Source organism: Antennarius striatus, chromosome 10 (genome assembly GCF_040054535.1).
Source record: "Antennarius striatus isolate MH-2024 chromosome 10, ASM4005453v1, whole genome shotgun sequence".
NCBI classification, from domain to species: domain Eukaryota; kingdom Metazoa; phylum Chordata; class Actinopteri; order Lophiiformes; family Antennariidae; genus Antennarius; species Antennarius striatus.
Window position 1 is genome coordinate 16,182,416 of NC_090785.1, and position 14,139 is coordinate 16,196,554.

The 14,139-nt window shown below is 42.5% G+C and overlaps 1 protein-coding gene across 10 annotated transcripts in view; it reads left to right on the forward strand.

Moving 5' to 3' along the window:
• The window catches only part of ablim3 (actin binding LIM protein family, member 3), a 38,419-nt gene that overhangs the window by 14,528 nt on the left and 9,752 nt on the right, over positions 1–14,139 (forward strand). For all 10 annotated transcript variants that reach the window (XM_068326157.1, XM_068326158.1, XM_068326161.1 and 7 more), the window contains exons 3-9: positions 577–760; positions 5,672–5,787; positions 7,646–7,772; positions 7,945–8,038; positions 11,288–11,375; positions 11,515–11,573; positions 11,682–11,753. In XM_068326157.1, the coding sequence (XP_068182258.1) occupies positions 577–760; positions 5,672–5,787; positions 7,646–7,772; positions 7,945–8,038; positions 11,288–11,375; positions 11,515–11,573; positions 11,682–11,753 (740 nt within the window). The remainder of the gene's footprint in view (positions 1–576; positions 761–5,671; positions 5,788–7,645; positions 7,773–7,944; positions 8,039–11,287; positions 11,376–11,514; positions 11,574–11,681; positions 11,754–14,139) is intronic.

Genomic DNA, 14,139 nt, shown 5'->3' on the forward strand with positions numbered 1-14,139 from the left:
TTGGTGAACTGCATACACTGGGCGGAACCAGAGATTGACAACCACACTCAATGCTGTTACAGTACTCCCACTGGAGTTCCCTCTCAGTTGCGTGGTGTGGTGCTGTGGCCCATATTTCCTGCTTAGTATACACTAAATAGAGAAGCGCAACACAAACTGAACATTTACGTTGTGCATACGCAGCAAGGGTTTTGATGAGTTCTCTGCTGATCTTTAATGAGCCTGTAGTTCATTTTCTGATGACGCACTGAGAACTTGCACATTTGCTGTTTTGCCTCCCCGTTCGCATTATTTAGCAAAAAATGTCTTTACCACTAATTATATAATTATATTCCTGTCAGAGTAAATATGCTCATCATCACCGGTTAGAGCTGGAATAACTTCACTAGCAGTTGTGGTTGAAGGAAAAAATACAAATACAAAAAGAAAAGAGGTGTTAAGACTGAGAAAATGTTGAATGGATGTTTTTTATTTCAGTTGATGAGCATATCATAGAAATCGGAATCCTTATTGAGCGTTCCTACTGTGAGCATCTATTGGTGAAGTCATCCTTTCTCTTCCCTGCTCTCTCCACAGTATGTAACTGTGATCTGGCTCGATCCGGCTTCTTCCAGAAGAAGGGCGAGTACATCTGTACAGCGGACTACCAGCGGCTGTACGGCACCCGCTGCGACCGCTGCGACTCCTTCATCACCGGAGAGGTGGTCTCTGCTCTGGGACGCACGTACCACCCCAAGTGCTTTGTCTGCAGCGTTTGCAGGTGTGCACACGTATAGACACACACACACACACACACACACACACACACACACACACACACACACACACACACACACACACACACACACACACACACACACACACACACACACACATACATGCATAGAGCAGCACATGTGTTTCTGATCACCTGGTGTCTGTTAGCAAAATATTGTCATTGACATTTTGAAGATCTTATTGAATGCATTAACAGTTATCGATGTAAACTTTCAGCAAACTCAAGACAATGTTAACACAAATAGTGAGTCACGTTTCTGCCCTCATGGCAAACATAAGGGCAGCCACCAAAGCGCTTTTTGATCCACTTTGGTCTCCACAAACTGTGAATGGAAATCATCCAGATGTTAAGCTGCTAAATGCTTTGTTTTTATAGTAGACAACTACCAATACACATAATAATAATAATAATAATAATAATAATAATAATAATAATAGTAGTAATAATAATAATTATAATAATAATAGTAATGATAATTATAATATCAATGTTAATAATAATAATAATAATAATAATAATAATAATAATAATAATAATAATAATAATAATAATAATAATAATGATAATAAAAAAAAATAATTGTAATTGTGTATTAGTTCTGTGTGCTAAGAAACAGAAAATGCCTGTTATTGAATAGTATGACACATATTCTGAGTAGGAATATCGGACTGTTTTCAATGTTTTCTTCCTAATGACATTGGACCTTCTCCTGATCTCCCATGTTGCATCTACGTAAATAAGAAACGCAAGCATGACTTGTTAGTAAGTTTAGTAAATAAGATAGTATTTTGAAATAAGAACACTCAGGCGTTTGTTTGTTTTTTGGGTGGGGAAGTAGTTGAGACATTCCAAACAAAAGAGCTGCTCTGATGTTTCACTGTGGTAGATTTAATAAAAGTAGGCCATCTCTCGTCTGACCTCCATAAGTATTCTTGTGTAGCTCCTCCTGAGAGAAGTCAAAGTCAGCATCCCTGTCGGCTCATTTCCTCTTTTTATTTCATCATTCCACTCTTCTTGTCAGCCTGTCTTTTCTTTCTCTTTAATGTTCCATTCTTAAAAAGTCCCCCTTCAGTCTGTTTACATCTGTACGCACAGTAAGTGGGAACTCTCGTCTATGTTTTACTCTCTTTTCGTTTTGATGCGCCGTAAGAGCCGTCTTTCCTTTCTGTTGTCTTGTATCTACTTGTCATTGGCCGATAAACATCTGGCTATTCCAAAGAGCCACAGGCAAAAAATTAAACTGACACCAACCGGTGGGAGACGAACGTGTGTGTATGTGTGTGTGTGTGTGTGTGTGTGTGTGTGTGTGTGTGTGTGTGTGTGTGTGTGTGTGTGTGTGTGTCAGGGTGTGTGGAGTAAAGTGGAAGAGACAGCAGCAGCCAGAGGGTGAATCTCTTCTTCTCTGCTCCTTCTGCCCTCTGTCAGATTGCTCACATCCTTTTCTTGTCCCTCCTCTATTTTTCCTCTCACCCGCCATCATCATTATCATTATTTCAGTCATCCTCCTGCTCTTAATCATCACCCACATCACATAATCTTCTTTGATGCCTTCATCATCGTCCTACTTTCTCTTTGTCATTATGACTCTGCATTCTAATGAAGCCAAATTTACAAGTTCCTCCTTGTGGCAGGAGCGATCCGAGTCAGAGTTCATGCTGCCAAAACCAGAAGTAGTTTTACTTTTGGGACCAGTTTAAAAAAACAACATGCATTAAATATGTAAGCAGCGTGAATTTTTAAAGCCCTGAGAAAAGCTGACAAGGCAAGAATGTCTTGAGGGAGTGAGAGCAACGCACAGGTAAAGACAAGGTCAAACAAAGACCGACACACAGTGGGCTTCAACTGCATCAGAGGTAGACACGATGGCAGTCAGGCGTTCAAACACGTGCAAGGTATGAAATGTGTCATGCACGGAGGTGGACACAGATGCAAAACTTGAGAAACAGGCTTTAAATAACTTAAGAAACACCCAAAACACCTAAAAAAGGAAAAAAGAGCCTTCGATACTCTGAAAAAAAAAAGTTAAATTCCGGAAAGAAGAAAGACTACAGGTTTAAAAACAGATGGGAACTGTATTTGCTTCCAAATGTTAAGTACTTTTTTTTTTCTTGACACCACTCCAGATGTCACCCACGGACTGAAAATGTGAACATAGTTCAACATTTGTCATCACAGATTGAAAGTAGATGCCTAAGATCTTTCTGAATGATTGAATAATCGAAATGGACCAAAATACAATCTTTTTTTTTTTTTTTTTTTACAAAGCAATTGTCTGAAACCACTGGAAATATTTTGTGATGAATTAACACTGTCATAGTTATTTTAGTTTGAAGAATCCCTGTTATGTTGTTTTTTATTTTCATGCTCAGGCATACATGAAAAAAACTATTTCTAGGCTAGAGGGCACTCGTGGAGCACAAGCATGTACTTCCACCATAGCAACTAGTCCACAAATAGTGTAAGTAAAAAAATTTAAAAAATAAAAATTTGGCTGCAAACAATCTTCCTAACAAGCATCAACAAGTCACTCCCCTGCAGCCCTACCCTAACGTAACCTGACCGCTTCACAGAATGTCGCTGGACTCCACGTGAGGCTTTGTGAGTTTTACTGCTGACAAAAACAAACACACAAACAAATGACACCAATGACATAACATCCTGTTTGCCCCATAAGGCCAGCATGTTAAGAATTACAGTAAATTAAAATGTTTAGCACAAGAATGAACTCAAGGATCAAAGTATGAACATTTTATCAGACTGGGTCTGTGTTGAATAATGTATATATGAAACATTGTTTGGTGTGCTCTGTATTTTCTGTTTTGTGTGTGCATGTTGTCCTTCATTGAATAATGTAAAAACACTAAAGTGAAAACCTGGAATAACATTTTGCCCGTTCTGACATAAACGATCATAAAACACTCCTGAGCTCCCACAGAAGGACGCTTTGGAGCCTCCAGAGAAGTTAGCGCCCCAGCCTTTATTCATGCCTCTGTACATATGAGTGTACATGGATGTACCGCTCAGCTGGAGACCAGAGCCTCCCTCTGGGTCTTGGCTCTGGTTGCAGCCCTTGGAGGGGGGAGTAAAAGGATTACTGCTGTCAGTGTCTTTTAAACAGCCCTCCCTAAGCCTTTTAGCTGCCCATTCATTGCTACATCCTAAAAAAATCAATCACTCTCTACAAAAACATTGCAGAAGAGGGGGGCAGGACCAAACAGTACATCACGATATGCTTAATTTGATTTTATAGGCTTTGGCTTGCTGTCATGTTTTCAGCCTGTCTGTTTGTATTTACTTTCCTAAAGCTTAATTTATTTTGAACTTCGTGAAGACAACGGTGACCTGGCAGGTTGCGCTCTGCATACTACCCCCAATAATTTGTCATGCTCACCAAATGAGCCAGTCGTGCACTGGAAGCCGGTGGCGGCGTCACATTATCACCTCTTTAATCACACTTCTACCAAGTGCTCCTGCAACCGTCAATATGTTAACTCACCACCTTAACTGTGAATGTGTTTCCAGGTTCACAGAGGATGTCAGAATGTATTTAGCTTCACCTTGGGGATTCTTCTTTTCCTTTCGGCTTTTCCCTTAAGGGGTCGCCACAGCGATTCAGTTGCCTCCATCTAGCCCTGTCCTTTGCATCCTCTTCTCTCACACCAACTACCTTCATGTCTTCCCTCATTACATCCATAAACCTCCTCTTTGGTCTTCCTCTAGGCCTCCTGCCTGGCAGTTCAAAACTCAGCATCCTTCTACCAATATATTCACTATCTCTCCTCTGGACATGTCCAAACCATCTCAGTCTGGCCTCTCTGACTTAATCTCCAAAACCTCTAACATGTGCTGTCCCTCTGATGTACTCATTCCTGACCCTATCCTTCCTGGTCACTCCCAAGAGAACCTCAGCATCTTCATCTCTGCTACCTCCAGCTCTGTCTCCTGTCTTTTCCTCGGTGAACCTGTCTCTAGACCAAACAACATCGCTGGTCTCACCACAGTTTTGTACACCTTTCCTTTCATTTTAGCTGAAACTCTTCTATCACACATCACACCTGACACTTTCCTCCACCCGTTCCATCCTGCCTGTACACGCTTCTTCACCTCTTTTCCACACTCTCCAGTGCTCTGGACTGTTGACCCTAAGTACTTAAAATCCTCCACCTTCTTGATCTCTTCTCCCTGTAACCTCACTCTTCCACTTGGGTGCCTCTCATTCACACACATGTACTCTGGCTTACTGCGGCTAACCTTCATTCCTCTCCTTTCCAGGACAAACCTCCACCTCTCTAGCTTCTCCTCCACCTGTTCCCTGCTCTCACTACAGATCACAATGTCATCTGCAAACATCATAGTCCATGGAGATTCCTGTCTAACCTCGTCTGTCAGCCTGTCTATCACCATAGCGAACAAGAAGGGGCTCAGAGCTGATCCCTGATGCAGTCCCACCTCCACCTTGAACTCCTCTGTCACACCTACAGCACACCTCACCACTGTCTAACAGTCCTCATACATGTCCTGCACCGCTCTAACATACTTCTCTGCCACTCCAGACTTCCTCATACAATACCACAGTTCCTCTCTGGGCACCCTGTCATAAGCTTTCTCCAGATCTACTAAAACACAATGCAACTCCATCTGGCCTTCTCTGTACTTCTTTATCAACATCCTCAAAGCAAATACTGCATCTGTAGTACTCTTTTTTGGCATGAAACCATACTGCTGCTCACAAATGTTCACTTCTGCCCTTGGGGATTAATATGTGCCAATCAGCATCCATTTGTTCCACATGTACACTCAGATTTAACGTAAACCCATTGAATCACTACAGGCGTTTTCAAATGTCTCATGCTTATTGACTAATTCTGTCTCTGTGTTTTTGTTGTTCCCCAGTAAACCCTTCCCCATCGGAGACAGAGTGACGTTCAGCGGAAAGGACTGCGTGTGCCAGCAGTGCTCTCACAAACTCGTCAAACCAAATGAACCAATCAAAATCCACGGGCCCAGCCGTGAGTACAGCATCCTCTCGGCGCTCTTTTGGTCTGTTTAGAGCCACCTGATGCCTCAGCGCATCAAGTCTAATGCGATGTGTCCGCCAGGCCTATTTAAGTCATTTAGCTAATCAAGTGATAGATCGGTATTCTGACCCGGTGTTCTGATCCACCAGATGAAAATCATGCAATACAAGCAGACTCATCATTCATTCATTATAGTCAGCTCAGAGAGAATACAAGCTGATGTGAATTCACTGTCCCTCTGGTTAAATATTCCTGCATGAGCACACGTTGCACATCTTTTACACAAATGTGAAATGCATTTTCATAATTCCAGTATGACGCTAAAAGATGGCAATTTATGATAAGACAAAGCCATGCTGATGGACAGTGAGTCTTGTCCCTATTACAGTCTGCTGCTCATTACTTGGGCAGCAATAAAACATGTTGGAGAGGCAGTGAGTAACTGTCCTCACCAGATCGCTCCATTCAGGAGGATAAAATTCAAATAGATCCCCAAGTGCATGTTCATTACGTTCTTCTTAGGAGGCTGTCTCCGAGACGGGACACAGAGTGCAGACACTAAATGAAATGGACTGGCCTTTACAGCCTGTTCGTATCTAATTGTGGTATTTAACAAAGCAAGTAAATGGTTTGAAATTGATAGAGATACAATTAGCCTGTATAAATGTTTAGATCAGAGCAAAGGGCAACAATAATGTATTACATTATGAGAGATATTTTTAGTGAACCTTTACTTGTTTATTCATCATTAACTAAACCCTTACCCTGAGAAATGTTTTTTTTTTAAGGTAAAGTCAAAGTCAACTTTATTGTTAAATGTACACCTTTTCATTTTCTTGGTTGATGCCACTTCCTGCATGTGCTAGCACAGTTGCTACCCCTGTATAAATGTGATAAATTCAGATGTGACCCGGTGTGGTCTGCAGGAGCTGGGAGGAAGGCTCTAGCTATAGCCTGCCCTCTTGGTTTAACTTAACTTAAGTTTGAGTTTGAATTAATTTTGAATTGAGTTCCTCAAATTAAACTGTCCCTTTAATGGATAAGCAAAGAAGAAACCATATGACAGATGAAAACAGCTATAAACGGCAGCGGTCTGGGGTTGAAATCCAGACCCAGTATATTCGGCACATTCACCGCTCAGTTATGATTTATTCAGACTGCGGAAACCTGACTCAATGCGCTGCATTTTTTGGACTACAAAAACAGTTTGTCTTGGCTGACAGTATGGATGAAGTGGTCTCTTGTGACTCCCGGTTTCTCTTGGGGACCAGCAGACCTGGTCGGAAAAGGTTAAGCGAAGCCAATCACGTTCTAAAGGGAAACAAATGGAAACTCTGACCTTTTGTCTGCATTTTGACTCTCAACTGTACGTCCTTTGCAGCCTCTTCTGCGTGCTGAATTTTTCTCGATCTGGTCCTGGTCGATAACACTTGGCATCTTTATGAGGGCATTACGCTCGCATACAGTGTGCATCTGTGTTTGAGAGCGATAAATAGACAGAGACATTTGTACATGTCTCATGTGAGAGGAGGATTTTATACAGCTGCTTCTACTCTGAGGCTATTTTAGTGACACTTGCTTCCTGCCTCAATCATGTTTAATGTGCTTTTAGTTTTTTTTTTTTTAAAGCCTGCGATCTCTATAGTGGCTGCATTAGCACCATTATTGATTAAGGAGGTGGCTGTGCCACAAGGGTAAAAAAAAACTGCACTGGTGTTTAAAGATATACAATTACACTTTGTCTCATTCTGCCTCCATCCTCTTCCGCCTCCACTTCTCCATTGCATTTTTTTTTCTCTCCCTGTCTTTTATTGCCTTCTTTTCTCTTTCATGCGCCGTTCCTTTGCAGACTGTGCAGGCTGTAGAGATGAGATCAAGCACGGCCAGTCTCTACTGGCATTGGAGAAACAGTGGCATGTCAGCTGCTTCAGATGTCGGACATGCAACATGGTCCTCACAGGAGAGTACATCAGCAAGTAAGTGTGTTAAATGACAACGAAAAAAACTGAAAAAAAACCCCCACCAAAAACTCAAACGCAGTACGATGAACGCGTGATTCAGACGTGAATCATTTTTCTTCTCCAGATCCTCTCCTGGATTAAGTATGCGTTTCACACACTAAAGATGTTCTCATTCTTTATGTTGCAGAGATGGAGTGCCATACTGTGAGGCAGATTACCATGCTCAATACGGGGTGAAATGTGAGACCTGCACCAGATACATCAGTGGAAGGGTTCTAGAGGTGAGAGCAAGACCAGATTTTAAAAGGAGATGCAGCATTTAAAGAGATTTACTTTTGTGCAGAAATACACATTTTTAAATTGAGAGTTCAGTGTGCTCACTGAGTGGAATCAGTGTTAACAGAATCCAGCAGTTGCTTTCTATTCAGCTCCCTGTAAGCCCAGCTGGGCTTTAGGGAGTAAGCAACTTACGATCGAGCAGCAATAGGAATATCTCAAGCTTTAATAGATCAAAACAAGTTCAACTGCTGGTAACTCAGTCAAATGTTGGTGCACGTGGGGTTCAGCGGGGCAGAACACAGGAGAGAAGTACTTGGATTGAATTGTAATGAAAAGGGGGTTGAGAAGAAAAAGATTTCTCCAACTGGAACAGTTTCGTAAAGAGATGCAGAGAGGACATCGATGATACAGTCAGAGGAGATGAATGGAAACTGAAGAAGGGAGAAGGGTTGGGTTTAAAGCAAGTGATAAAATACAGATGCTAACTAAATGTTTCGAAATGGTCTCTTGAGGGTATCTCTCATCTGGTGGGAGCCTCAGAAAAGACCAACCAACACACACTCACTCAAACACACACACACACACACACACACACACACACACACACACACACACACACACACACACACACACACACACACACACACACACACACACACACACACACACACACACACACACACACACTGTGGGGACTCTTAAATGGCGGAATGGCATCATTAATCTTACTACATTATTCAAGCTCGTAAATAGCTGGCGATTGTTTATTGAATCACATCCTTCAGGTCAAATCTCCATCCTAATTTAATATAGAAAATCTCTTGACACACATGCATCAGTTATGTATTGCACGTGATTATAGGCATGATTGTTCATTTCCTATATTAAATTTGGTCTCACAGTTTTGGAGAAAAAAAAACAAGCTTAAACTGCTTAATATTTTTGGTAGTTTTTCACTCTACCCAAACTCATCATTTTTGATTCAGCAAAAAGGAAACATCTCAAAGAGCTGAACATTTTCATAGTCGAACGGATAGATATTTTTTTCACACTTGACACTTCACACTTGACCAGTGTATGTGATGTCATAAGACGTGCACTTCGAGCCATGTTAACATGTAGAGAGATTAGTTTTAGAGAATTGTTTTTTCTCATGGGATGGAAAATAAATGTATTAGATAGACTGTCTCACATGACTATCCCCCTGAACTCAGGACAGGATTTCTACAGCGACACTAATGAAAATGCGAGTAAAGGTGATCCTAGACACACACACACGCACGCACACGTGCACACACACACACACACACACACACACACACACACACACACACACACACTGTGACTTGTCCCTGTTCTCCTGTGCTTGTCAGAATGGCTGGTGTAAAGTGCTTTTTTCCTATCAGCCTCTCCTGGCTATTTTTAGACATGGGGACTTGTCTCCCTTTATCTCCCTCAAGAATCTTCCTCTCACTGGGAACTTGTGAGTGTAACTCCACGTGTGACATTCATTCTTTTCCCCTCACAAATTTTAATTTCATGACCCTTTATGTCTTGGAGGTACAGCACTGACGACAAGCCATGAACACCAACATGTATAAGTTTTTGATAAGAGTAAGATATTGATTGTTATCGATTGTTAGGTATCTGATTTTGAATTTGTCTTACCTTTTAATTTGTCAGTCTAGTTTTGTCATGCTAATGCTGTCTCTGATAGAAATGTGTCACGATACACCGTCTGGTCCCGGGGTTTATAGAGACTCGTGTCTAAACTGGAATATGAACCTATGGAGTGGTTTGAGGTCAGAGCTGTTACGATGAAGATGAGTGCCTACTCAAAGTGTGGCTTTAATTTCTTGACTCCCACACATTTGTCTGTGTTTACATCTGTGGTGAATGTTAAGTGTGTTCCACAGTGGCCCTCTTCAGTCCAACATTCCAGAGCCAAAAGTTGTTGAGGGCTTGGTGACTAGTTTAAATAGAGTAATACAGGGATAAATAGAGACAGGAAGGAGTAGAAAGTGGAACATAAATCCTCTTTTCTTTCGTTTCACATCTTTCCTTCCTCTCCCTGTGTCAGAATATTTCCAAAAAACACAGCATCCTCTTGAATCCACACAGAGAATGGGGTCCTCAATAGAAATGCGAGCGGCAGCTGTGGCACGAATACCATTCTACCGCAGATGGTAAACATTCTGCCGCTCAGAAAGCACGAGATGCATATGGTGCGTTATCTCCTACCTTCCCTGTCAGAGTAACCTGAGACGGATGAGCAGAGCACAGATTGGTTCATCTTCAACGTGAGTGATGCTCATCGGCAGCTCTTTTTGACGGAGCCCATTCATCCAAGAGGATTGATTTCCTGCAAATCACTTGAAATAATTAGCTTTATGAAAGAAGAGGAAAATCAGTGCATCATATAATTACCTCATAATACCCAACTCCACATGCACACACTATACACACACACACACACACACACACACACACACACACACACACATACTAGGGTGTCTGTGTCAGCGATGCATCTATAAATAGAATTTCAATACTGTTGTGTTTAGGAGAAACAGGGTTGAGCCCAAGCTATCGGTTCTGCAGAGATGTGTGTGAGAAACATCAGGATGTACAACGAGCAGCATTGTTTCATGCGTCGGTTTCTCCTGTGTCATGTGTGTTTCTATGTGTCGCCTCAGGGAATGGACAAGGACATGTATAATGTCTGTGTCTTTCACTGAACATTTTCCACTTTTTATAAAGTAACTGACCCCCAGGGACTTTCGGTCTTATTTTGCAATGGAGGAAACTGGCTGCTGGTCATCACATGATGGCTGCGTGTTGATGAAAAAACTACAGTCTGTGCATTGACGTCTCAAGATCTTCATCTTAATGAAATCCTCACAAATGGGGGCCCAATATGTAAAACCGTCTATTCATTCACTTATCCTACTTAGGGGTGGGCTGGAGCCCATTCCACCTGACATTCAACAGGAAGCAGGTTCATGCCTATGAACAATTGAGTCACTACTTCACCTGTGTTGCATTCTTGAGGAGGAGAAAGCTGGAGGGAACACACAGACACGGTGAAAACACACAGAAAAAACGCAGGAATTTGAACATGGGAACTTCTTGCTCGGAGGCAACAGCGCTAACCGCTGCGTCACCATACCCCCCCCACTGGAAAACTGTTGAGAAATCCAATTTATGTTCAGTCACGCCTCCTCTTCTCTCCCACCCCCCACCCCCGACAGGCAGGAGGAAAGCACTACCATCCGACCTGCGCTCGATGTTCCCGCTGCAACATGATGTTCAAAGAGGGAGAGGAAATGTACCTGACAGGTGAGACTGGAAACCAATTAGCCAACACCCATATATATTTTACGGGGTGTGTCTCACACTCTGTAAAATATATGCCCATGAATGTGTGGCATGTGGGAACACCCACCAGCCTAACTGCTCTGCCTTTCTCGTTTGTCAGGATGTGAGGTGTGGCACCCATTATGCAAGCAGGCCGCGAGGGCGGAGAGGAGACTGAGGGTGAGAGAGAGAGTCCAAAATCAAATGCTTCAAATGAAAACTCTAATTTTTTGACCGTATTCATTTTCCTTTTTTCTTTTCTTCTCTCTGTCTGTTTGTACCTCACAGCACAGACGTCTATCAGAGGCCTCCATCTCCCCACCGGGCTCGTCCATAGGCTCCCCCAGCAGGGTTATATGTGTAAGTGTGCTGGAATTTAGTAACTTTGAATCACAAGTAGCCGCCACCAAAGCTTACCTTAAAAGCACAGCTGCTACAGCTAACACACACCAGCACCACCCAATGGTTAATCACCACCCTGAGAGGCTGCTCACTCCCCTGGCCTGTTCACCTGTCTGTGTCCCAACCTCTGTGTCATCAGTGATGGGGCCGGAGCTCAAAGGAAGAGATCAAATTAGAATGTCGAGACAGGTTGTGTCGGTTACTGCTGGGATGAATTTAGTTGGAAAAATAGCATTGAAATTCCTCCAGTCCTTTCATTTATGACTCAGAACTGTCCCATCAGCCTCTGCGGCTCCTTGTGTTCCTGCTTGCATGTATTAGCATAATTGCCTAACTATTGTGATTGTGAGCATGGTAATATCTCAAATTGACCTTCTCAGCCCTTACAAACTCTGTAGCCACGCTATTCATGCTGCACAGTAAATATGTTCACAGTGCAGTGAACATATTCAGTGCAGGATCCAACCAACACTACAACCCTGTCAGTCTTACAGTTCACACTGGATTATTCAAGCTATCGCTTTATCACATAGTCACAGTCAAATTTATTGTCAAATGTTCCATATACGCACAACATACAGCACAGATGAAATTACAGTCCTCTCAGACCCACAGGCAGTAAAAAAACACACGAAAGAACCGCTCTACCGAGAGAGAGAGAGAGAGAGAGAGAGAGAGAGAGAGAGAGAGAGAGAGAGAGAGAGAGAGAGAGAGAGAGAGAGAGAGAGAGAGAGAGAGAGAGAGAGAGAGAGAGAGAGAGAGAGAGAGAGAGAGAGAGAGAGAGAGAGAGAGAGAGAGAGAGAGAGAGAGAGAGAGAGAGAGAGAGAGAGAGAGAGAGAGAGAGAGAGAGAGAGAGAGAGAGAGAGAGAGAGAGAGAGAGAGAGAGAGAGAGAGAGAGAGAGAGAGAGAGAGGAGCCGCTGCGTGTCTACTCAGTGCCATCCTATTTTATCCCAAAAAACATACTCTAGCTGTTCAGATTCCCTGGTTATTTTCCCTGGTGAGTGAATTTTTGGCTGTTGTCTATAACAGCACCCACTTCCCCACCTAAAAACAGCAGTTACGTCCACCAAAGCCACTCAGGTTAGGATTTCTCATCTGTGGTGATGAGCAAATTTTGAATCTATCATGGTCACTGTCACTCAGTGCAAGAGAAATTTATCACTTCAGTGACTGTAAGCATTGGCATTGTATGTAAACTCATCACTCACAACAGAATAAAAATGGTGTGGTGTGAATGCGGCTTCACACTCGTGTTCTTAAAGGGCAAAAAAGAAGTATTTAGCTTTTTTTTTTAGAAGAAAGGGAATCTCCAGTAGTCAAGTATCTTAAGCTGATAAACCAAGGAATTAAATCCATTCAGGATGGTGGATGCTGGGAGAGGGGGGGGGGTTATTTCAATTTGTAATTTTCATCATCATGAAATTAGAAATTAGATTTATAAAAATTTAGATTCAACCTGCATATATAAAAATTAAAAAGTCACATATCAACTAAATTTGGCCCAGTTTTAAACTCAATGTCCGTACATGTTTCTGAAAATCATCAAATCAGTGGCATTTGAGCTGAAATTAAACATACTTTACGTACATACAGTATATGAAATAATATATGTTGGCTAGGTGTGAACCACACCAGGTTTATGTGCAGGTCATCCTTCTAAGCATGCAGAGTTGGACCAGTTCCATTTCAAAATGGGGCATCAGTCATGGATGGAACGGTGTCCAACCGTATCTGCTGAGTGTTGCTGCATGTTGGCAGTGTTAGCATGTTAGGGGTTGGCTGTATGCAGGCAGGAGTCTACCCAGCCCTGCCCTGCTCTGTTCCCATCTCATAATCAATGACCTTTGTGTTGGAGGTGATGGATGAGGGGGAATGCAGTGTAAGCAGGCTTGTTGTGTACAGTACACCATCTCCTCGCTCCAGCTCTTTGCTTCCAAGCTCCTGAAGGTCAGCAGCTTACTGAGGGGGCGCACCAGGAAGGAGCTGCCTGCCAGTCTACCTCCCCTTGCATGCCTACAGGCCCTTTGTGTGTGTGTATGTGTGTGTGTGTGTGTATGTGTGTGTGTGTGCGTGTGCGTGTGTATGTGTGTGTGTGTGTGCGTGTGCTACAGGGGCCTGTACACACTAACATGTATGCATGCGTTTGATTGAAGAATTTACAACTAGAGTGTGCTCTTAATTCCCTTCGGGAACCGGACTTGTGTACAAAAAAAAATAAAAAAAATAAAAAAGAACTAATTTCTCACTTCGTCTAAGCCCTGCATGATCTGCTCATTGTCACTGGTGGAGTTTCCATTCTTCTTTGTTACTGTGCAGTGTCCATGTGGTTGATGTTGGGTCTTG